General features: G+C 42.6%; 1 protein-coding gene across 1 annotated transcript in view; it reads left to right on the top strand.

The window, feature by feature from the left end:
- Positions 1 to 7,126: 7,126 nt before the first annotated feature.
- The window catches only part of SPTBN5 (spectrin beta, non-erythrocytic 5), a 161,389-nt gene continuing 142,419 nt past the window's right edge, over positions 7,127 to 26,096 (top strand). Inside the window, exons 1-7 of the mRNA XM_054969930.1 lie at positions 7,127 to 7,200; positions 10,386 to 10,502; positions 12,672 to 12,839; positions 14,072 to 14,191; positions 17,778 to 17,935; positions 19,419 to 19,647; positions 24,679 to 25,313. Coding sequence (XP_054825905.1) covers positions 10,392 to 10,502; positions 12,672 to 12,839; positions 14,072 to 14,191; positions 17,778 to 17,935; positions 19,419 to 19,647; positions 24,679 to 25,313 — 1,421 coding nt within the window. The 5' untranslated portion in view covers positions 7,127 to 7,200; positions 10,386 to 10,391. The remainder of the gene's footprint in view (positions 7,201 to 10,385; positions 10,503 to 12,671; positions 12,840 to 14,071; positions 14,192 to 17,777; positions 17,936 to 19,418; positions 19,648 to 24,678; positions 25,314 to 26,096) is intronic.

Raw genomic sequence — 26,096 nt, 5'->3', positions numbered from 1 at the left:
TGGAGGCCGAGAAGTAGCACATTTCCATATATGTTTATAAACTATAGCGCTGAAAGAAATTTCAAAATAAAATAGCAAACAAGTATAAAGTTAAAAACAGTTGGTAAAAAAACAGGAAACCCTGAGCATGTGAAAAGTTCATGAATATGTTCATGAACTTCATGAACGTTTCATATATTATACAAATGCAATAGATAGATGGAAACATAGATCTTAGAATGAAAGTTATATATAACACTCCACAACTTTCACATTAGAAAAAATACAACTAACCTGTAAATTGTAGAGCCAAAGCGGTCCCCACAGCAACAGAACTTCAGAGAGAGGAGTGTGATGATCTGACTTAGTTTTTCTCTCATATAAGAGATAACAATTCAAGGTTTTCATTTAACCCACAAGGGAGTCAGGGACCAGAGCCATCAATCTCAAAATCTACTCTGCCTCTTTTTTCAATAACACTTGTCACTATGGCATTCAGATGTAAAAATTGCCCAAAGTGTAAAGTCTTTGTGGCCATGGTTGTGCTTGATTTAAACCAGGTGATAGCCTCAATAATTCCAAATAAGCACTAATTTACTGCTTTCTACTTAAATAAACTAGAGAAGTCAACGTTGATGCAAGTTCTTGATTTCTAAAATTATCTCTATCCCCACTGCTCAATCTTTGCTATATTTATGTTCTACTCCTACCATAATTGATTGCTATTGAAATGATCACAATATACATTACTACCCTCCAATAATGCATAGTTATGGGAAATAGAATGTTAAAATGATATAAATGATCACAGATATAGTTTTATATATACTCACGATTCTAAGTGAATCATTTCTACAGACAAAGCACTAATCGTTTTAGTATGACTTGTACACAGGGATTTAGAGGAGACAAGTGGGGAACCAGGAAGGACTTACGGGGGACATCTCATTTCCCTCTCCCCCATTATTTCCTCTTTCCCTTCCCTGAAAGCCCCCATAGCTTCTCCCTTTTCCTGCTTCCTTGTCTAATTCTCATGCACAACCCAACCTACCTTTACCTTCCCTTGTCTTAAGCTGTTCCTTCTCCTCTCCCGCTGGCAGCCACACCCTGGGAAAACTCTGGCCAAGTCGCATGATGCCAACCGCTTGGCCAGGCAGGGCCACCTGACTGTTGAGGGAACTGCTGGTGCGTTCCCCCTGGAAATGAGCCCTGGATACAATAATGGCATTTTTGAAGTTGTAGAAGAACATAATGAGGTCTTTGTGGAAATGGAAGAAAGGTAATGTAGTTATTGGTGTAATAGGAAATATAGTTCTTTTAACAGGAAATGAGAGCCACAAAGACCTTTGTTTCACAAATTCATTAATTAGCAAATGATTAGCTCCCCAGTATTGTGAAAATCATATAAAATGACTTTGATTTACAATGTCAGTCAACAAAGTGGAATTTCATAGAGTATAGTAAATGTGCTAGTTGTCGAAGCTTTTGCTAAAAGCAATGAGTCACAGAATATTACTAGGGACTTTTTTTTCAACTGAACTTATAGTTCAGGGTACTTTGATGACAATTTTATTACATTTACTGGAAACTGTAATGGCAGTAACTTTTTAAAATGTTCAGGTTTCTTTCCAACAAGCGAACCTTGAGCAAGTGTGAACATTGGAAGCAACTTGGTTTGCTTGGCTACCTTGTTTTCTTTGCATGCAGGTTCTGCTGCGCACAGTTCCATGATTTTCTATGACATTCTGAAGGACTAACGGCCATGTGTTTGGCCCTCAGAGCCACTGAAGTGTTTTGCTTTCCATTATGTCAGAATCAATTAGGGAATAACAGAGCAGTGGTTTCATTAGGGAGACATAATTGCGTACTCAGGGATACATAATTATACTACATTACAGAACATGCACACAGTTCTTTGCAGATAAGGATCAACAAACTGACTGAGTCCGAGATGTGGATAATGCCTCCTTGAGAGAGTGGACAGTTGCCATTGCCTTGAAACAAAAGCCCGCCCTAGATCCAGGAGCTATTGATCAGTCTCCAGTGTTCTATTGATCAGTCTCCACTCCAGTGTTCCATTCTTGAGCAAAGTGGGAGGTAGCCAAACAATGTCAAGCATTCCTGATGGATAGCAAAAAGAACCACTATGATACACAGCACTTCCCAAACAAAGATCAAATACAAAGCAGTATTTTAAAAATATTTCGGAGGTGTGTTACTTATTTGTATCAATACAAAAATACAACAATTTCAGTCCAGTATCAAAAGATAACTTGAGTAAATTAATCACAGTCTGCACAGTATAACAGGCAAACAGTCCCAGTCCAGGATCAAGGGCTAATGAAGACTTATGAATAGAATTAATCCGTTGATGTAATGTCACAAACAAGACAGGGCATCCAGTTGACTACTGCGTTTCAGCGTTTCAGTCCTTTCCTCAGTAAAGGAAACTGGCAGAGCATCTACAAAGAAATCCAAACTTCCTAGTGTCACAAATAATTTCTAATGCACCATAAAAGTGACAAATATCAACCCAAAAGACACTCACTAAACATATGGTGCATTAGAAATGGGAAGTGCTGTATATCACAGTGGTTCTTCTTTTTGGTATCTTGTTGTACACTGCATGATTCCTCTGGTATCACTGTTTTGTACAGAAGCATCCCTGATGGAGCAGATTATGTGTATCCTTTCTAGAGCTGCCAGGTCCCCTGCACGAAGACTTCAAAAAAGTAAATTCCAGATTGCCCGCTCCTGCCAGGAGGGCAAGAGGACATGGCAACCCTAATCCTTTCCAATCTGGTTTTAGGCCTGGTTATAGGACTGAAACAGCCTTGGTAGCCCAGCAGATGGACAGTGGGAGTGCAACTCTTGATTCTGTTGGACTTGTCAGTAGCTTTAAATACTATTCTGGACCACCTTTTCAGCTGGAACTAGGAGGTGCCATTTTGTGGTTACCATCCTACCTGGATGGTATGTTTCAGAAGGTGATATGGGGGACTGCTGCTCAAGGCCTGTCACCCTTTCTTTGGCTAGCAAGGGAGAGAAAAGGGACAGGGGAAATAACGGCACACTGACAGCATATCACTTCTGGCAAATACCTAGAGGTCACATCACCCCACTGGTGTGACATCAATGTGATTTGGGCAAAACTAATCATTGCATTAACGTCACATTGGCAATGTACTGGTATAACTGCCAGGTAGTTGCTTTGATTGGTTAGCCAGTTGTGGCCTTTCCGGAACAGAAAAAATCTGGCCCCTGTGATGCATGTCCTGGTTGCATCTAGATTAGATTACTGCAATGCATTCTACATGGGGTTGCCCTTGAAAAGCGTTCAGAAACATCAATTGGTGCAGAATGCTAGAACTAGGATGTTGACTGAAGTGGGCCATAGGGAACTTCAGCATCACTCCAGTTTTGGCCCATCTACACTGACCTCCAATTTGTTCCCAGTCATAATTCAAGGTGCTGGTGTTGACCTTCAAAGCCCTACATAGTTTGGGACCAACATACCTGAAGAACTGCGTTCTCCCTTATGAACCTACCCAATCACTGTGGTCACCTTTGGAGGTCCTGCTTCAGATGCTCCCACCTTCTGATATTAGGTGTGTGGCACCCCAGGAGAGGGACTTCTCATAGTAACGAAACTCTGGAACTCTCTCCCCAGAGAGACTTGCCTGTCTACTTCTGTTGTCATCTTCCACCAGCAGGTTATAACTTTTTGTTTTATTTGGCATTCCCTCACTGATCTCTCCTTCCTGCCCTATATTTTAATGGTTGTGTTTATGTATGTACTCTGTGTGTGTATTACAATGTATTGCATGGGTATTTTAGCTTGGTTTATAATTGGTTTAATAATGTGTTTTGTTTGGTTTTAATGGTTTTTAAGATGTGTATTTATTTATTTATTTATTTTATTTATTTAATCGCATTTCTAGACCACCCTCCCCATCAGACGGGCTCAGGGCGGTTTAACAACAACTTAAAACAATAAAACATTATAAAAACATTAAAACATCATATCAAACAATTAAAATTGGCGGGTATAAAATATTAAAATACAGCATTGTCCTGCATGGGTGGTGGGAGGTCTTCAGTGGTATGGCCGGTGAGAGGACAGCCTAGCCCCCACCAAATGCCTGGTGGAACATCTCTGTCTTGCAGGCCCGGCGGAAAGATAACAAATCCTGCCGGGCCCTAGTTTCCTCAGACAGAGAGTTCCACCAGGTCAAAGCCAGAACTGAGAAGGCCCTGGCTCTGGTAGAGGCCAGGCGGACCTCCCTGGGGCCAGGGACCATCAGCAAGTTCTTAGTAGCTGATCGAAGCAACCTCCGGGGAAAATATGGGGAGAGGCGGTCCCGAAGGTATGCTGGGCCCAGTTCGCATAGGGCTTTATAGGTCAACACCAAAACCTTGAACCGGACCCAGTACTCAACCGGTAACCAGTGCAGCTGACGGAGGATAGGTGTTATATGAGCCATGATTGGTGCTCTGGCAACCACCCATGCAGCTGCATTCTGAACCAGCTGCAGTTTCCGGATCAAGCCCAAGGGAAGCCCTGCGTAGAGTGAGTTGCAGTAGTCTAATCTGGAGGTGATCATTGCCTGGATCACTGTTGTAAGGTCATGGGTCAATAGGTAGGGGACAAGTTGTCGAGCTTGTCTTAGATAGAAGAAAGAGGATCTAACAACCGCTGTGACCTGTGCCTCCATAGACAAGGAAGCATCCAGGACCACCCCCAGGCTCCTCACTCTCGACACCAGCGTAAGTGGCACTCTGTCGAGAGCAGGGAGCCGGAGTCCCGCACCCATGGACCCTAGACCCTCTCAGCTGACTCTGCTTCAACCATCCAGTCACAGCTCCGAAGGCACGTTCCAGGACATCTGGGGCAGAGCCAGAGATTTAAAACATACACTTAGTATGTATGTTTTAAATCTATAAGCCATCTTGGTGGCCCTGATAAGAGCAGAAAGGTGGGATATAAATTTTATAAATAAATAAATGAAATTAATAATTTATTAACTATCTAAATATCAAAGAATCAACACTAAGTAAGGTTTTTCCCATTTTAATTTCTGCTTAAGGCAGTAGCTGTATGAGCAGTACTGGACAGGCAGGCAGGCAGGCAGACAGACAGATTATTCAAGAAATATATTTGTCTATATGGTGATTTCACCAATAACTAATACAAATGTCACTCAATCTGGGGGAAAAACTAAGACCAATGGCTTTTTTCCATGTCAGTACTGGGTCAGCTACCAGAAGGGAAGTAGCCACATTTTGCCTGCTTCTCCTATATGACCTCCTCAGAATTCCAATTTTACTAAAGTGGTTTTGAGGCATTGTTAATAATAATAATAATATTTGATGTATATACCACCTTTCAGGACAACTTAATACCCACTCAGAGCAGTTTACAACATATGTCATTATTATCCCCACAACAAAACACCCCGTGAGGTGGGTGGAGCTGAGGGAGCTCCTAGAAGCTGTGACTGGCCCAAGGTCACCCAGCTGGCTTCAAGTGGAGGAGTGGGGAATCAAACCCAGTTCTCCAGATTAGAGTCCCACACTCTTAATCACTACACCAAACTATTAAAAAATTTCCTTAATGGGGACCATGGAAAAAGGGTGGACTGTTTGCAATTTGGTGAACTCCCAGTGGTGCACAAGTGCAGCAAGCAGTCCATGCACTAGCAGGACACTGGGTCACAGGAAAATGGCCACAAGGCAGGCCCTCAGAGAGGAAAGCCTGTACAGGGAAGAGGGGAGTCTTGGCCCTCCCTGTCTGGTACAAACGCAATTGGTACAAACGCCAAGTGGCGGCAGTGGGTACATTTATTTATTGATAATGACTGATTGATAAATGAAATCAATATCAATATCAAATCAATATCAGTGGAGGACAGGATACTGTAACCTGCCACTAGGGATGGGTCTTGAAAGTACAAGTAAGCCTATCTTCCCTGTAAATGACTCCTCCCAATCTTCCTCAGCATGACTTCCAGGTATGTTTAGTTTTCATGCTCCTGAAATGAATCAGAAAGTTCTGATCATACTTCAGTATCAGCTGCTGGTTTGATGCAGAAGGAAATATAGTCTAAATCTGTGTTTTAAATTGCAAGCATAACATCAGTTTGTGCTAGTTGGGAGTAGAGATGGGCACAAACAGCAATACGAACCAAAAAAAAGCCACGAACAGCCCAATCCGCTGTTTGTGAGGCCCCATTCCCGGTGAACATGTGTTCATTCCAAGTCCTCTTCGTGGTGTTTGTCAGCCATTCATAAAGCCAGACAGTCTGGTGTCTTTCAATCAATTCCCCTGGCAACATAGGCATGGACTGTCTGAACTCTGTCTGAACTCCTTCTGGCTTTCCTTCTGGCTTGTAACCCCTCAAAGTAGCTTCCAGCAGACAGTCCAGGTTTTTCCACTGTGAAAAGAAAATGGCAGGAAAGGGAGGGACCCATGGATCATGGCTTTCCCAGGGTGCAATCTCTCTGAAACTTGGGGGGTCTTCAGAGTACAGTGAGGACTATGTCCCCTGCAAATTTGGTGGGTATTGGACATTGGGAAGGTCATTTTGTAAATCCTGAAAGTAGCTTCCAGCAGACAGTCTAGTTTTTGCCACTGTGAAGAGAAAATGACATAAAAGGACTCTCCTTTCCCCGTCTCAACCTCCAGCTACGAACATGTTTGTGAACATGTCATGTCTGTCAATGTTCATGAATCCCTGTTCGTGGATGGCAACAAACATCGTGTTCAGGTTTTTTCCCCCTGTTTGTGCCCATCTCTAGTTGGGAGGTTGACTTGTAAGAAAATAGGCACTGCAAGCAGAGTAAGTTAACTTCGAAGCACTGATTCTATGGCATCTCATCCCTGCTGACCTCCCTCCCCAAATGCCATCCTCCGTAGCCACCTCCTCCCACCCCCATCTCCAGAAATGTCCAGCATCAGAGCTGGCAACCTTAACTACTTCATATCTGTCATTAAGCATAATGATGCTTCCAAGAACCTTTACCCCCAATATTCTAATAACTTCTTTCCTCTAAGTTAAGATATAGGTTTTTCATATTATAGATTGTAAATACTTCCTAGCTATAACAGCATCCAAAGGTCACTTCTTTCTGTGTACAGGAAGAACAGAGTGCAAGAATAAGACAGAAGTTCTGCTGAATAGTTAGTTTCTGAACATAAAAGGGACATTTTTAGAAGCTTAGGTAAGTTTAAATTTTACAGAAATTCCTTACTTTCTGTATATGGGATGGTGTGTTGTGACTGTTCACAGTATTGTGTGTGTTATGTGCTGTCAAGTCGCCTCTGACGTATGGTGATCCCATGAATGAAAGACCTCCAAAACATCCTATCATTAACAGACTTGCTCAGATCTTGCAAACTGGAGGTCGTCACTTCTTTTATTGAATCAAGACTTCTCATTTTAGGTCTTCCTCTTTTCCTACTGCCTTCTACTTCTCCTAGCATTATTGACTTTTCCAGAGAATCTTGTCTTCTCATAATATGACCAAAGTACAATAGCTTTAGTTTTGTCATTTTAGCTTCTAGGGAGAATTTGGGCTTGACTTGATCTAGTGTCCACTTATTTGTCTTTCTGGCCATTCATGGTATCCGCAAAACTCCTCCAGTACCATATTTCAAATGAATCAATTTTCTTCCTGTCAGCTTTCTTCACTGTCCATCTTTCACATCCATACATCGTAATGGGGAATACCATTGGTTGTTGTGGATTTTCCGGGCTGTATCGCCGTGGTCTTGGCATAAAGACCACGGCGATACAGCCCGGAAAATCCACAACAACCATCGTTCTCCAGCCGTGAAAGCCTTCAACTATATAGGGAATACCATTGTTCGGATTATCTTCATCTTGTTCACCATAGAGACATCTTTATCTTTAAGGATCTTATCTAACTCCCCCACAGCTGCTCTTGCAAGTCTCAGTCTCCTTCTGATTTCCTCATTGCAGTCTCCTTGTTGGCTGATGATTGAGCCAAGGAATAGAAAATCTTGGACAATTTCAATCGAATGTTATTATTAATTTCCTCATTGCCAACTTTAAAATTGTGTACCTCCTCAGTAGCCAGTTTGGTGTAGTGGTTAAGAGTGTGGGACTCTAATCTGGAGAGCCAGGTTTGATTCCCCACTCCTCCTTTTGAAGCCAGCTGGGTGACCTTGGGCTAGTCACAGTTCTCTGGAGCTCTCTCAGCCCCTCCCACCTCACAGGGTGTATGTTGTGGGGATAATAATAACGTATTTTGTAAACCACTCTGAGTGGGCATTAAGTTGTCCTGAAGGGAGGTATATAAATCGAATGTTGTTGTTGTTCTTGTTATTACTTTTGTTTTCTTGATGTTCAGATGTAATCCTGCTTTGGCGCTTTCTCCTTTCATCTTCATCAGTAGTTGTTTTAAGTCTTCACTATTTTCTGCCAGTAACATGGTGTCATCTGCATATCTCAAAATGTTAATGTTCCTTCCACCAATTTTTACTCCAGCTTCTAGATCTAATCCAGATTTCTTTATGATATCCTCTGCATAGAGGTTGAACGAGGAGGGAGATAATATGCATCCTTGTATGACACCCTTGCCAATTGGAAATCATTCGGTTTCCCCATATTCTGTCCTAACAGTAGCCTATTTTCCAGAGGACAGGTTGCACATCATAACAATCAGATGTTTTGGCACCCCCATTTCTTTTAACACTATTCATAGCTTTTATGACCCACACAATCAAAAGCTTTGCTGTAATCTATAAAACATGGCCTGAACCCTGGTGCATTCCATTAACCATCGTAAATTTGCAATGTGATCTCTAGTACCTCTTCCTTTCTGGAATCCAGCTTGAACATCTGGCATTTCTTGTCCCATATATGGTAAAAGTCTTTGCTGTAGAATTTTGAGCATCACTTTGCTTGCATGGGAAATTAATGTGATAGTCAGTTGCTGCACCCACAGTATTGCTGAGGCAGAAATCCTTTTTATATCAAATTATCATTTCTTTTTAAAGAATGTTCTTACAAGTAAGAAATGTTTTTTTCCACAAAAGAACCAATATTGCGTAGTACAAAATGTTTTTAAAAATAGACTATTTAAGTAGTCAGAGATTATTGAACAACACCTGTGTGGAGCTGCCAACAGCCTGGAGGAAAGGAGTCCTATTCCTTTAACAGAAGTTCAATGGGATGTTATTTGCCAGGTGATGTTACTTACCTTCATGCCATGAAAAGCACAACTGAAAAACATTATTGTTTCAGCTGCCCATTTTGTTGGGGTTAATCAGGCATGGTGAGAGTTAGAAATAGGATCATCTTAAAAAATACAAATGTAGGGGTTTACGATTAGGCTGCCAGAAACATGGAGGAAAAAAATCCTTTAATAGAAGCTTAGTGTATGGGAATGAGCAGGTACTGCTTTTCATGGCATGTAGGTAAGTAACATCCCATTAAGCTTCTATTAAAGGAATAGGACACTTTTTCTCAAGGGTATTGGCAATCCTATATAAGTGCTTGCATACAGGTCTTTTCTTCCAGGGATATTCCTCAGTGGTAAAGGAAAACACATTTGCACCACCCCTATGGGCAGCCCTTTGCCAGAGGAGTTGTGGGATCATTTTGACCACTAACATTTTTTTCTGTAAAGGCAAGGGGCCTCTACCTAATCTGCTTCCCTATATTGTGGATCCTAGTACATTCTCCTTTGGGAGACCCAAGGATTTTGGGGATCAAATAGTTTTGGAGTGAACATTAGGAAATCCATCCTTAACAATTCAGAGAATTTTTAAAGAACAAATTGCTTCAGAAAGTTGGATATAAAACTTCCTTCTTTGGCATCTTCTCTGGTGTGAGAGCTGGATTTAAGAATATTTAATAGAGGTTAAGTTTGAGTTTTTTGTGCAGTCTGAAAACTGCACATTATCACATGCCTATCATTCCTGAAACAATGTGTTCCATCTTTGTTGGTAGTTTTTACAACTGTGATGAGAAAATGTCTTCTTTTTTTTCTGCACAGAACTAACTGCAAATTTGGAAGGGCATTTTAGATTGTGGGCAGGGGTCTTCAGAACAGCTCTTCAAAACAGCTCCCTGGGTCTGCTAATTAGCTTTTTAAAAACATGCTCTCACCAAAGATCCTAATCAGTGTCATATCTATTTCTGATCTTAAGTTTATCATATTTAATACTTTGGGGACAGTAATAGCCCTTCTTACTGGTTAAAAACATATTACACAATATGCAGAGCTTGCCCTAACTAAAAGGAAGTGAAAGAATGTGGGCTGTCAGATTTCTGCTAGAAGAAATGACCAGCTCAAGAATATATGAGAACTGACAGCAAGTTGGAATTAATGATGTATAATTCATTTGGGACGAATCATGTTGAAACTTCTGTTTCTAGGTTGCCATGGATGAAGAATTTTTACAAGGGCAAATCAAAAAGCTGCAAGAACAACGAATGTCTATGCAAAAGAAAACCTTCACCAAATGGACCAATAATGTTTTCTACAAGCACGATGTAGGTAGTTCTCTCTTTCAGTGTAGAGAATACCTTGGTGGAATAAAACAAATCCCTAATGGTGTGCCTCATCTAAATTGGACAGAACTAAACAATCTTGTTAATTTTGAACAACAGTTTAAATAATAATATTGCATTATCATAATACATCTAGGATTGAATTCAAAGACAGTTTCTGCCAGTGGAAGGGGAGGGGAGTAATCACTGATTCCTCTCTTCCAGTCCCCTTGCTTTTTTTGAGGGCCACCTCTCCCCTAGCAGCAGCACTTCGGGGAGCCCAGGGCCAAGCTACACATGACGAATGACACTTGAACGGCAGGTGGATTGAGTGGAGGGCAAGTGAACAGGGAGAAATACACTTGCTGTTCAAGTGTCATTCGTCATGTGTAGCTTGGCCCTCAGTTGACTGCCCAGGGAGAGGGAAGGTAGGAAAGTTTCATTTGCTGGTGGAAGGTGCCTGCTGTCAGTGGAAAGTTGCCTTTAGATTCAGCTCCTAGGTTTGGATCCCACTGAAGTACTTTGGTGGAGATTTTTTTTCCTGCCCACAGAGTACCATTTTCTTGCTTCCCACAGCAGCTCAAAATACCTCTCAAAATTTTGCCCTGCAATGAGGATCCCCTTGGAATAACATTTCAGGGAGAATTTGAGGATGCAGTAGCAGGGAAGAGATGAGAAAGTCTCACTCCACAACTGGAAAATCTATCCATCTCTGTTAATGCTTTGGCGCATTCAAGCATAGAGTGGTGTAAGCTCCGATTTGGACAAAGCAGTAGTGATGTTTTATTTATTTATTTATTATTTTCCTTAGTTATAGTCCTTGTTTCTCTCTGAGATTCAAGGCAGATTACACAGTGTAAATCAATACGATCAGCAGCTGGGACATTCAATAAACAATGCAATAGGGTAGGGATTGCAGAAGTCTGGATACAGCAGAAAGCTGATACAGAGGTGAAACACTGTTGAAACAAAGTATAAGCAATTAAACATGATGTATTAAATGTCACAGAAGGTATCCAGTAAGTACACAGTGGTATAGTCCACATTCCTTTTCCTGTGTTCTTTGCACAACAGGGGGATATGCGCATTTTGTACTAACACCAAATTAAACATCATTATAGGACAGATAAAATATCCACATAAATCACACCAGGAGTCAATCTGATAAAAATCAGTCCTGAATGCTAGATTGGGGGCCAGTTTTTTTTTACAAAATCAGCCCTTGGTGCAACCCATTGCTTGCCCATCTCATCGAGAATGACATAATTCCCAGCATGACACGGAAGTGTACCGTAGTGCGCAGGAGTATGTTCTGTGGGTTTCTTGGCCTGTTCTCACACCTTTCCCCTATCAGCCAGGTGAGAGGTGGCAGGGGGTGGAGGCTGGGAGTGGGTGATCCCATGCCCCCACCAGGCTGGTAACCCTGCTTCTGGATGAATATGACATTAGGCAAAGGTTCAAGTTTCATGGAAATTCCAGAACCACCTGAAAAACTGTCATCATGTCTAGGTTGTCACCAGGAAGTGATATCAACACATCATTTCTGTTAGAGTAAGCAATGTCTGATGTACAAAGAAGAAAAGATCCTGAAGGGTATAGCTAGCCGTAGTCAGACAAGACTTTAGGGGGAGTACCTTCTTTCTAAAGGAGCGTTTCCTTGTCTGCAGAATGCGTTTCTTAGTCTTTTTTTCTACAACTCTCTAGAACTCTCTCAGCTCGCAAAAGCTAACTTTATTTTCTTCTCTTTTTATCCAGTTTGTTGGTTTGACCACAACACAGGCACTCTGCCAACAATTTCTACCAATCCTTCCCCTGACATTTTTACTATTAGCCTGGATGCAAAGGTGGGTGGGAGGGCCAAACTACAGCAAGGCTTCTCACTCAATGTGGGGAAATAGTAAACCTGCCTGTGAGGTAGGTTAGGCTGAGAGAGGATGTGACCAGTCCAAGGTCACCTAGTAAGCCTCTGTGGCAGGGTGAGGATTTGAACCTGGGTCTCCCAGATCATAGTCCAACACTCTAACCACTATTCATGCTGTCTCTTATGTCTCACATAAAACTACAACACCATGTTTGCTCTTATGTCTCACAAAAAAAAATCTTTTGAGAGGCAATGGTCAATATCAATGGCTATAAACTTTTATCTTTGATTTTGGATTTTTCATTTTACAGGCAAACATCAGGATTCAAGATCTCTACACTGAATTGAAAGATGGTATTTATCTCCTACAGCTGCTTGAGCTGCTGTTTAAAGAACAGCTGCCCAAGCCAGCCAAGGGCAAGATGAGGGTACATTTTCTGGAGAACAACAGCAAAGCCCTCCAGTTCCTGAAATCCAAGGTATGAAGCAGGAGGCATGATATAAACTTGTCAAATTATAGCACAGTGCAAAGTATGTGATGAAGGAAACATGTAAACATTGGCAGGACAGCTAACCACATGCTATGTAATCCATAAATAAGTTATTTATAATTTATAGTTGAGGAACTGGGCTGAATTGTTCAGTTAGTCAAAATCTGAATCAACTTGGTGAACGTATAGTACAGACATACAGTGCTCAAATGCCTTTAGCTTGCTTTAATTCCTTGGACAACAACAAGGAAGCTTGCAGACTCACTCCAGCCTGCATTGCAACCAAGGCAAGGCTGGGGGCGGGTGGGGGGGCAAAGGCAGCTTTAGAAGAGGAGGAGCCCAGCAGGAGATCCTCTTCTGCAGGCTGAAGCGTGATCAGTGCCATTATCCAGCAGCGATGGCAGGAGCAGGACACTTTCCTGCCTGCCCATCCCTTGCCTAGGGGGCAGCTGATGGGCCAGTGATAACTTTAGGTGGTTAGGCAGTTTTGAGGCACTGGGCCGGATCCTAGGAGGTTAGCAGTGCATAACAGGCAGCTCACCCCTGCGGTCTAAAGGGGTGGCAAGGGCTGTCCAGCAGCTGTTGGTGGCGGAACATCACTTGCCATCCTTTGCCATCATCATGGCTGGGTGAACAACACAGTGAAAGGCCTTTTGATGCCAAGGATCCTCTGTCCTATCCCTTGCCAATGCTCCAAAGTGCTGTAATCAATAAAGTTGTGGCCATTTCAACCAAACCAGAAATGTCTGTGCATCATTCGATGGGACCCCAGCCGACACATAGCTCATAGGTTGCAAGGGAATCTCTAATGTATAAAGTGATCCTTGAGGTGTAGAAATCATGTGGAGGCAAGAACTGTGATCTGCTGAAGGATGCTCACATGTGGTCAGGATCAGGAATGTAGTGGGAATTAACCTTTCCAAATGATGTTTTTGCTGTGATCACTGAAGAAGTGAAGAATGGATGAAAGCAAGTACAGAGTTTTTAAAATCAAATCTTGCAAAAGCACAGAGTTGCTAACAGCTAAAAACTGTCTAAAACTTTTAAAGTAGAAGTCGACTCGTCAGCCTTGAATGACCTCTGTGCTTCTGCTCATACACTTTGTTTTATCTTGTCCTGAATTACACGGCTTCATTCATTCTTCAGGGCTCCAAGCATTTCAATTATTAAGTTAATAATAATAGTAATAATCTCTGAAGAACATTCCTTTGTGCATTCAGCAGGTACATGTGAAGGTAATTGGGCCTGAAAACATTGTAGATGGAGACCGAACTCTCATCCTGGGGCTAATCTGGATAATTATCCTTAGATTCCAAATTGCTTCCATCAGCCTTGATACGGTAAAATTCTACTTTGAAAGCTTTTTTTCATTTTACTTCCTGAACATGATTTCATTGATTGTTCCAAAACGTCTCTATTCCCAGTCTAACCATTCACTAGCAATTTAGTTTTTTTAAATTAATTAAACCTTTGTTCACAGGGCTTAAAATACACTGTTTTAAAAGGAAGAAGACAAAGATTACCTTTAGGTTTCAGAGCCTAATTTTAATTTACATAGTTAATTTTGCATTTGCTCTTAATAATATTTGCCTCAAAAGTAGGTTAACTGGGAATTTTTAAAAGCCTCACTAAATTTATAATTGAACTGTAGCTCCAGTGTTAAAAATGGTTTTGTCTCTCAGCAGTCTTGTGAAAAGATCTGGACGAGCAGTTGTGTGTAAGCAGATTCATTTTATATCAGGCTGGTCAGGGGTCATTTCGTAGAAAAAGAGCTGGAGGAACTCATAAGCATAACTCATTAGCATATGCCACACCCCTTGCTATCACCAGAAGTGTGTCATTGGCATAACTGATTTGCATATGCCACACCCCCTGACATCACCTATCCTGGCTGTTTTGGACCCAGTCCTGGCCATTCGGGGCTGAAATTGGGCCCAAAATGGCAAAAAGGGGCTGAAAATGGCCAAAAGGGATCCAAAATATTCAGGATTGGGCTGCTGCTGAGCGAGAGAGTGATCCACCACCTATCAGGGGCCTGATCCAGGCCGTTTCAGCCCCAATCCAGGCCAAAACAGGCCCAAAATGGCCGAGAGTCAGATGGGCGGGGCCACCTATCATGTGACCTCTTTGGGGAACTGCCGGAGCTGCGTTCCTGTGCGTTCCCCCTTGAAATGAGCCCTGAGGCTGGTCAGTTTTACCTGATTTATCTGGCGTAACACTCTATGGGATTTTGTCATGGTAGTGGTAGAGCAGCAGTATTTACTAGAATGTCATGATGGCACAAACATGTGGGCAGACCTAAAGATTACCGAATGTCATCAATGGAAGGTGCTTGAAAATGGAGCACAAAATGGGATTTGGTTTCGTTTTCCCGGCCATGTTGGACGTTCCTCTCTGCAGGTCCGGGGGGAACTGTCTGAGCAGCCTGACCGGGCGGTTGACCCGCGAGGGTTAACCCCCAGGACTCCCAGTGAGGGAGCCTGGATCCGGGGCGCCGCGGGAAGAACCCCCTGGAAGTAATGTAGGGGGTAAATTGCCCGCTTGCTCCAACGGAGGCTGGCAGACTTGCTCAGCACCGCGTGTGCTGCTGGGCCATGGAGAACGGCAATAAGCAGATTTAAGGTGAAGACCTGTAAGTAAGCGAATCCCTTCTGATTTTTAAGCGTATGCGAAGGATCGGTGGGAATTGAAGCTAAAAAGGCGCAGACTTCTTCCCCTGCACCGAGTTTCGGAACTTAGTTGGTGTCCCCCCCACCTAAGATGGCGACGAGAAAGCAGAGCCCAACAATGAGTAAATCGGTGATGGCGACGTTACAGGGGAAGGGGGAAACTTTGGAAGAGTTGGTGAGACGAGCAGTTTTTGATGCTGTGCAGCCCTTTGTAGCGAAACTGAATGAAATGGGGCAAAAGGTTGATTCAGTGGAGAGCGAGGTGAAAGCCATTAAAGAAATAGCAACCGGAGCAGAGCAGTCTGCACACGAGAACGCAGTACTCATGAAAGCAACAAGTAAGGAAGTGAAGCTTTTGGAGAATCAAATAATAGGATTACAAGTGGACCGTGCCCAAACGGTATTGCGTCTTCAAAATGTAAAAGAAGAGCAAAGTGAAAATTTAAAAGATTTGGTGTCTGGACTTTTGGCGCCATTCTCAAAGGCAACTAAAGAAGAGATAAAAAATGATATTTTGGAAGTCCGGCGGCCATCTTCAAAGTATGCAACGAAGCGGCAGCTGCCTCGCGAGATTATTATTGACTTTTCATCTAAGAAGACTCGGGACACCATTTTAGACAATTCGTATAATGTGGACTTGGATTATTTGGGCAATAAGGTTAAAATATTGAAGGATGTTCCATTTTTGGCTCGTAAAAGAAGATTCAAGTATAAAGGACTTGCGGCTTTCTTGAGGAAATGTGATATAAAATATAAATGGCTGTTTCCAGAAGGCGTCTGGTTCAGATATAAAGATCAAACTTACAAGATCACATCGGACGCGCAGCTGACAGACTTTTTGTTCAACCATCAGGAGTTTCAGCAGGAAGAAAGTTCGAAGTCTGAAGGGGAAAGTGGGGGGGAGGAAAGAGCGGGCGCAGCTGCTCCAGCTGCGCAGAGAGAATTGAGACCAAGACGCAAGGAGGGGGGAAGAAGTCCTGATCCTGAATATAATCTGTATTGTATAAAACCTACCAATCTGATAGCATATTAGAAAGTTAACTTTTAAGAAAAATTGCAGCATGAAGGGAATACAAGACATGTAGTGTAGTGTTTGTTTGTTGTTTGTATGTTGATTTTCCCTTTTCCCAGTTCTCCCTTCCCTTTTTTCCCCCCTCCCCTTTATACTTTTGTAGTCTTCTGTAGTTTTTTATGTTAGATATTAAAAAATAATAAAAAAACTTTTTAAAAAAAGAAAAGAAAATGGAGCACAAAATGGGACAGGAAAAGGCCAAAGGAATAATCCAAGAGGGTAAGGAAGGCTGCCTATGACCAGAGGCTACAGAAGGGTTGAAGATAACAAACTGATTTGGAAAACATCCAGCAAAAGAGTAGCTGTATAATTTGTAGAATTGAAATTAACTATAGAATCACCACTTAAGAACTTTGAAAAACTTTTTTGTTGCTATTTGCCTTTTTACAGAAGCCTGTATCCAACCACACAGTTAAGAAAAATTAAAGTTCACTTAAGTGGGGCACAGAGATTTTCTCACTCCCACTGAGCCCCTCAACACTTTGTTCTGGGCAGGGAGTCAGTGGATTCTCAAGAACAGCATAGTGGGAAATCTGCAGGTCTGATGGGGGACTGTTTCTTTTACTCTCAGTTCCACATGTTTTCCCAGGAGATACGTGTCTATGTCAGTCCTATGGTCCATGCTGGATGGAAAACAGAGACTAACAAAGGCTCTCCAGCTCTGAGCTCGCAAGCCAATTTTTCCTCTCCCCCACACACCCCATTTTGCAAGTGAGTGCAAGGTCAAGCTAGATGTGCAGGTTTTTAAAGAGCTGGGTCTGGATTGCTCAGACACAACTCAAGTCAACTGCAGCCCACACAGCAGCTTTCAGGAATGGCTGTTAAAAAATAAAAGAGAGCCCAAACAGCCTCAGAATGCCTCTGTGGGGAGAGGAGGAGCTCCCCCCCTGTCAAAATAGCACAGAAGGGAAGTTTTCCCCAATTTTTCTATTTCTGTGCTCAGTAAAAATGGGGGGGGGGGACTGCCTCCATGCTCTTGTGACATGAGGAAATGGCTTGAGGGGGAGGGAGGAGCCCCTCCTTCCCCTGCAGAAGCATTCCAAGGCAATTTGTGCTCTCTTTTATTTTTTAACAGCCATTCCTCAAAGCTGCTGTGTGGCTACAGGGAACCAGAGCTGGGTCTGGGTAGCCATTCCAGAACCAACTCTTTAAAAATCTGTACATCTTTCCTTGTTTTATTTCTAGGAAGAGTTTGGATCCAGGGGTGATGACCTGTCTGCAAATGATGCCTTGCTGGTCTGGTGTCAGTGTAAGACTGCCGGCTACTCCAACGTGAGTGTAAAGGACTTCTCCAAAAGCTGGTCCAATGGGCTAGCCTTCAATGCCCTCATCCATGCCCACAGGTAAAAGAACAGTGGAAGACCCTTCAGTAACTCAGACCTCTAAAGAATTCTTTTACAGAAAAGGGGACAGCATTTGACGTTACACATTATTATATGCACTCTTTCAGGGTGTTCTTTTAAACAAGCAAAAATTATTTGTTAACAAGAATAGAAAAAATATTTGAGAGAAAAAAGATTCTCTAAGCTTTCCCTGAAAAACCAGCTAAAACCCTTAACCTGAGAGCTGATATAGCATAGTGTTTAAGTGGCTGGGCTTTGAATCAGCACTCTACTGGTTCAGCTCCCACAACTGCCATGAGCTTAGCAGGTGGCCTTGGGTAAGCCACTCCTCTCGGCTTGTGGGGGTAATAATAACACTGACTTGGTTCTCTGCTCTGAGTGGGGCACTAATGTATCTAGTAGAGCAGTATATACACTGTTATTTTTTATTATTTACCTGCAAAAAGCATTCTGCTTAAACATATTCCTTCTGTTGCAGGGGAATCTTTTGTCATTTCAAGAACCTGGTGGTAATATAAAAAGAATGATGGGGTTTTGTTTCCTTAAAAGAAAAGAGTCAGTACTTATATACATTCATACTTTTCCTACTAAAATGGAGCCTGTCCTATATCAGACTGAGTGTTACTTTCAAGGTGGATCCACTTGAAAAAGAAAATGTTGCTTGAATGATTTCTTTCAGATTGCTAGAGGGAGCCAGTTGCATTCAGTTTTTCTGAATAGGAAATCAATTTGGTATCCAAACAAACCAGTTGGGTCCTGCAACAAAAATGCTGCAGATGGTGTTTAATTAATTCTTCAACTTATATGGCACCTGCATTCTGGTGCATCAAGCCTCTTCCATTTATCCTGTCAACAGACAGTGGGAATGCATGCACAGTGCTCAATCTATCCAATTTGGGGAGCTGGGTTCCCCTCTTCTTTCTGGAATGAAAGGAAAACTACTCTGGTTTTAACTTTTTTTAATATTGTGTTTTGGTTGATTTTAAAAGTTTTATAATGTGATCTTCCTTGGTCATAGTTGAATGGGAGACTTCCAACATAGTCCAGGGCTGCAGAGGGAAGCAATGGCAAACCACCTCAGTTAGTCTCTTGTCTTGAAAATCTCAGTAGGGGTTGCCATAAGTCAACTATGATTTGACAGCACTTCCCATCACCCTATAATATGGTTTTAGTATGTATGTTTTAATTTGTTATCCACCTTGGAGGCTCATGTGAGGGCAGAAAGGAGGGATATAAATTTTGTTAAATAATTTTTTAAAAAATATAACATTGCTCTGAATATCTCCTAATGAAGAATAGACTGACTTTAAACTGTTGGGACTTGGTACTATTAATTAAACTTGTTTGAAATCCACTTTTTATTACTTCTAGAAATACAATTCACTGGACTCCTTGTTATGTGCAAAAAATAGTATTCATTGTGTTGCATTTTCTAAATAGAATGTTTCTTGTCATGTTCCATCCCCCACCTTCATCACTCCAGGCCTGATCTCATTCGGTACAGCTCCTTGAGGCAGGACCAACCCATCAGTAACCTCAATAATGCTTTCACTGTGGCTGAGAAGCATTTAGGAATCACAAAACTATTGGATGCTGAAGACGTGGCTGTGCCCTTTCCAGATGAGAAGTCTGTTATGACCTATGTGTCATTCTACTACCATTATTTTTCTAGGTTGAAGCTGGGCCAGACTGTCCAAAAAAGGCTAGCTAAAGTAAGTGCACCCGCTGCTAAATATAAATATACGGTGTGTGTTAGCTATGTTCTTGACAGGTTAAATATTTAGTTCATTTAAATTACTCTTAACCATACTCTTGGCCATATGGCTCTTGAGGTGGCATATTTACTCTAATTAAATAAGATGTAGCATCCGTTCTTCAGCTGCTGCTATTTCTTCAAATTCTGTTTCTTCTCGTTCTGCTTTACAATCTGCATTGTTCATGTTGCTGCTTCAGTTTCTTTTACATTGCTGTTTCCATTTATTCTTAGCATTTATATCCTCTGTAGCTGTCAAGAATAAGCTGAGTTGAATGGCTTTTTTAAAAAGCTGGCAATAAAAACAAAAACGTTCAAAGCAAATGCATATCCACATATGCTATCTGTTATTTGTGATGGTTTTGTGCCGTGAGGCTCTCTACCTAAAAAGAAGAAATGGAAGACAATATTCTTTTTTATGGTTTGCCTAAAGCAGAAGCCTCTAATGGGCAAATATTATGGTTTATTAATGTAAGAACTTTGAAAGTTAAGGCAAGGCAAGGCAAGGCTCAAGCAGCTCTTCTTTCAACCAGGGTTTCCAGCAGGCCTGGAGAAAAATCCTGTGCCTTTAACAGAAGCTTAATGAGATGTTATTTACCAAGTGATGTTATTTACCCCCATGCTATGAAAAGCTTCAACTGTCCATTTCTACGCACAAATCTCTTAAAGTGACAGAATATTTTTCTCCAGGCATGTTGAAAATGCTACTCAGTTTCATTTTTATAGGGTAAGCACTATTTTCCACCATTTTGGCAATCACATCAGAAAGCTGTGTAAATTTGAAGGGCTCGTGGAGGTACCAAGCAGGCTTAAAGATAGGGTTACCACTCCAGCTTGAGAGATTCCTGGGGATTTGGAGGTGGTGATGCCTGGGGAGTTCAGCAGGGATCTGAAGCCATAGAATCCACCCTCTGTAGCTGGCATTTCCTCTAGAGTGACCAATCTCTGTAGCCTGGAAACACATTGTAATTTGGGAGAACTCTAGGCCCCACCTGAAGGTTGGTAAACCTAAGAAAGAAGCACAAGAAGTTCTGCAGCCATGGCTGAAAGAACGGTGCCTTCTCTTCCTGGCTTTTGAAGGAACCATGGTTAGTGCAGGAACTTTACAGCTCCCTCTTCAGGAGGCATTCACAGGTCTAGTAGCATTTTGTGTTCTTGGACCTTGTGGTTTTGTTGCAGTAATGCCATTGCCAAGCCCAGGATTATTTGTGTCACCAGTGGGCTCAGTAGATCTGCAGGCTAAGCAATGATAGGCAGCCCACATTTCTTTGCAAGGAAAGTTCGTTAGAGGACTCTTCCCTTCTCCTGGCACAAGTCCAGTGCTTGAGCTCTGATGGGTAGGATGCACGCAGCTGATAAAGATTAGAAATATATTCATACAAGCATCTATTTAGTATAAATGTTACAATGCTAAATATAACTGGTAGGGGATATGACATCTAAAATATTCTGTTGTCTCATCTTTCTCTGTCTATGTTTCTAGTTTTCCATCCTTTGAACTTCCCCTTTTTAAGGGAATACCTTCCCTCTGCAATTACCCTCTTCTTTCTTTTCCCCCGACCCTGGATCCTTTCTCTCGTCTTCTTCCTCCCTACTTGAAAGACACAAACAAGTCCAGGGAGATGACAAGTTAATCTCTTCATGACTAAAGTCACCTTAAATAGGCAGCTGTCCCTAATTGGATTGTGTTAGGGAAGCCTCCCTTGTGTCAGAAGAGTACGAACACTACAGGGGTGAGCAGGAATGGGGAAAGAGTCCATTCCAAGCGGTAAATCTCCCTTCCCCCACCCACGCCAGTCACCATGCACTTACTAGGATCCTTCAGCGAGAACTGGGTACGATGGCAGAACATTCAGAAGGGAACCCTGATGCCTCAGGCTGCTTTTCCTGCCCTAAAGGTTGGTGATACTGTTTGACTCCTCCTGCACTGCGGCATGATTTCTTTATCTTCTGCACCTTCTAAAAGAGACACAAGGCAGATTATTACATGCAGCACCTGGGTTTTTCTTCAATTTGAACTTCTCCCTTCTTAATCCACCAGTCTCCCTGCTCATTAGGAAAACAGTTGGAGGGTAGAGCATGTTGAGAGCAACTGAAAAGACACCACGTTGTCTATTGTTCCAGGCAGTAGAAAGGGAGCTTTGACTCTTGAAAGCTTGCTTGTCTTTCTTTACTGAACTCAAATTTTGCTCTAGGCAGTAGGTATCCTGCAGTCTTGATCTTGGTGTCCAGGGGTCATTTCAATTTTGCTCTTTTGAAGGTAGGCTTAAGTAAAAGTAGCAAATAAATGGGAAAACAAGGAAAGGGTTATTATTAGGGGATCGCTTCCTTTTAACTGCAAGGAGGCTTCATTGTAGAATGTTGTGCTGGGTGTTGAACCAAACAGCAATCTACAAAGAAAGTGTGCAGATCCCTGTGCAAATTGTGGATAGTTCAAATGGACTAACAGGGTCCAGCAGTTGTTTCCACAGCAACATCTCTACCTAAACAACTTTAATCCAGTTCCAAATGGTACTTCACCCCCCTGCCACCTGCTACTGTATGTGTCTTGCTACCAATATTCTTGAAAGCACACTAAGGTTTGTGGAAAGAATTAAAATTTAGAAATGTGGCACTACATTTAAATTGGAATGAGGGAATCTTGGAACCTTCAATAAAGTTTTGGGTTATTGGACTTGGTTATCAGTGAAAACCCATATACTTTTAAAGTTGAGAATGTATTGTCGAAGGCTTTCACGGCCGGAGAACGATGGTTGTTGGGGGTTTTCCGGGCTGTATTGCCGTGGTCTTGGCATTGTAGTTCCTGACGTTTCGCCAGCAGCTGTGGCTGGCATCTTCAGAGGTGTAGCACCAAAAGACAGAGATCTCTCAGTGTCACAGTGTGGAAAAGATGTAGGTCATTTGTATCTACTCAGGAGGGGTGGGGTTGAGCTGAGTCATTCTGTAAGAGTTTCCCAGGGTGTGGAATGCTAATGGCGGGAGGCTTCACTGTATCCTGAGGAGGTTCTTTTGCATATGGATTGGTGCTTGATGTGCTAATCTTCTCTGCAGGGCTATTGTCGGGTGTGGAGTGTTTTGTTGGCCTGGTGTTTTTCAGAACTGGAGCCCATGCTCTGTTCATTCTTAAGGTTTCTTCTTTCCTGTTGAAGTTTTGCTTATGCTTGTGAATTTCAATGGCTTCCCTGTGCAGTCTGACAAAGTAGTTGGAAGTGTTGTCCAGTATTTTGGTGTCCTGGAATAAGATACTGTGCCCTGTTTGAGTTAGGCTATGTTCAGCCACTGCTGATTTTTCAGGCTGTCCAAGTCTGCAGTGTCTTTCATGTTCTTTTATTCTTGTCTGGATGCTACGCTTTGTGGTCCCGATGTAAACTTGTCCACAGCTGCAGGGTATACGGTATACTCCTGCAGAGGTGAGGGGGTCTCTGCTGTCTTTTGCTGATCGTAGCATCTGTTGTATTTTTCGGGTGGGTCTGAATACTGCTTGAAGGTTATGCTTTTTCATAAGCTTTCCCATCTGATCAGTAATTCCTTTGATATATGGCAAAAACACTTTTCCTGTGGGAGACTGTTTTTCTTTGGTTGTTTGATTCATCCGGGGTTTGATTGCTCTTCGGATTTCATTTCTGGAGTAGCCATTTGCCTGAAGTGCGTGGTTTAGATGATTAATTTCCTCATTGAGAAAGCGCGGCTCACATATCCGTCTTGCACGATCCACTAATGTTTTCATTATGCCTCTTTTCTGTCGGGGGTGGTGATTGGAGTTTATGAAAAAGCATAACCTTCAAGCAGTATTCAGACCCACCCGAAAAATACAACAGATGCTACGATCAGCAAAAGACAGCAGAGACCCCCTCACCTCTGCAGGAGTATACCGTATACCCTGCAGCTGTGGACAAGTTTACATCGGGACCACAAAGCGTAGCATCCAGACAAGAATAAAAGAACATGAAAGACACTGCAGACTTGGACAGCCTGAAAAATCAGCAGTGGCTGAACATAGCCTAACTCAAACAGGGCACAGTATCTTATTCCAGGACACCAAAATACTGGACAACACTTCCAACTACTTTGTCAGACTGCACAGGGAAGCCATTGAAATTCACAAGCATAAGCAAAACTTCAACAGGAAAGAAGAAACCTTAAGAATGAACAGAGCATGGGCTCCAGTTCTGAAAAACACCAGGCCAACAAAACACTCCACACCCGACAATAGCCCTGCAGAGAAGATTAGCACATCAAGCACCAATCCATATGCAAAAGAACCTCCTCAGGATACAGTGAAGCCTCCCGCCATTAGCATTCCACACCCTGGGAAACTCTTACAGAATGACTCAGCTCAACCCCACCCCTCCTGAGTAGATACAAATGACCTACATCTTTTCCACACTGTGACACTGAGAGATCTCTGTCTTTTGGTGCTACACCTCTGAAGATGCCAGCCACAGCTGCTGGCGAAACGTCAGGAACTACAATGCCAAGACCACAGCAATACAGCCCGGAAAACCCCCAACAACCAAAGTTGAGAATGTTTATTTATCCTCACAACAAAACACCCTGTGAGGTGGGTGGGGCTGAGAGAGCTAGAAGCTGTGACTGACTCAAGGTCACCCAACTGGCTTCAAGTGGAGGAGTGAGGAATCAAACATGGTTTTCCAGATTAGAGTCCCGCACTCTTCTTAACCATTACACCAAACTCTCTCTCAGTATAAAATAATCATTTATACTGAATATAATGGTTGGTAAAGTGGTCAATACTGAATATGCTTGCTACAGTTATAAAAATGTGGTTGATGTCTGTCTGAGGCAATATCAGCCATTTTCACAGTGCTTACCGGCCACGGAACATAGTGCCGAACTCCCAGAATGACAGTGTCTTCCTGGCACGATTTCGCGGGAGAACGGCATTGCTTCATTGATTCTACACTGCCTGGTTTTTATGTGAAAAGCATTTTAAGTGTTGTTTGTTGGGGTGGGGTGGTCTTTTTTGCAGATTGTTTTCTTTCTAAAGGAGACTGATGATTTGAAGTCACAGTATGAGCAAATGGTCTTTGAGCTCATGCAATGGATTAAGCTCAAAGTATTGGAACTGGATGATCACCTCTTCCCCAACTCCCTACAAGAGATGCGTGTTCTCATGGGCAACTTTAAGACCTTCCGCACTGTGGAGAAACCTCCCAAGTACAGGGAGAAGGGGATAATAGAAGCCAGTTTTTTCCACATCAGAACCAAACAACAAGCCAACCACCAGCGCCCTTATTTGGCCCCAGAAGGAAAGACATTGCAAGATTTAGAAAGAGAATGGGTGAATTTGGAGAAGGCTGAGCACAACCGTGGAAAAGCACTGCAACAGGAACTGTTGAGACTAGAAAGAGTTGAACAGCTGGTCCAGAGATTCCTGAAAAAAGCAGGTCTTCGTGTGGCCTACTTGGAAGCTATGAGGGAGACCATGAGCAAGCAGGATTCTGGGAGACCTGAGAACATGGAGCAACTTGAAGCAGCTGCAAGGAAGCTGGAGGCCATTGAGACGGACATGCTTCCCAGAGACACGCGCTTCCAAGCCCTGGCTGAAATGGCAGCAGAAATCAAGCAGGAAAACTATTATGATCACATTCAGATTACAAAGATGTAAGTTGAAAAGGTGTGATGAATAAATACAGGAGAGGGAGAGACAGCTGCTGTTGGCATTTTGACAGAGAGAGTGCATTGGAGTTTGAATTTTCTTTGTGTGTGGTGGGATAGGGAACTACCCCTTTGGGTTCCAGGGCTGCTGCCAGGCTCTGGGCCAAGCTATTATTTATTATTGGTACCTTTCCTGCTGCCTGCTCAGGTACGGTTTCTGGGAGTGGTGCAATAGGGATCTTTCCCTTCAAGTTCCAGGGCTGCTGCCAGGCTCTGGGGCCAAGCTATTATTTATTATTTCTGGTGCCTGCTCAGGTCAGGTTTCTGGGAATGATGCAGTAGGGATCTTGACCAAACTTGGATGATGACTGGAGGAGAGCCTGCTGGCCCCCACAAATATCCAACCACAAACATGTTTGTGAACAGATCATGCTCGTAAGTGTTTGTGAGTCCCTGTTCGTGGATGGCAACGAACAATGAACATCATGTTCATTTTTTTCTGTTCGTGCCCACCTCTAGCCGTGAAGTCATAGCTGACTTGTAACAACCCCTGCTGGGGCTCTCAAGGCAAGAGACTAACAAGTGGTTTGCCAATGCCTGCCTCTGCATAGTGTCCCTGGCCTTCCTTGGAGGTCTCCCATCCAATTACAAACAAAGGCTGACCATACTTAGCCCCCGAGATCTGAAGAGATCAGGATTGCCAGGGGTATCCAGGTCAGGGCATTCATAGAAATAGTAGAACCAAAATCACTCATGACTTGTAAAGTGCAGAAAGGTTGAAATACCAGT

The sequence above is a fragment of the Eublepharis macularius genome, chromosome 2 (assembly GCF_028583425.1).
Source record: "Eublepharis macularius isolate TG4126 chromosome 2, MPM_Emac_v1.0, whole genome shotgun sequence".
In the NCBI taxonomy this organism is placed as follows: Eukaryota; Metazoa; Chordata; class Lepidosauria; order Squamata; family Eublepharidae; genus Eublepharis; species Eublepharis macularius.
Note: the sequence above shows the minus strand (reverse complement) of the source record. Positions and strands in the feature narration are given on the sequence as shown.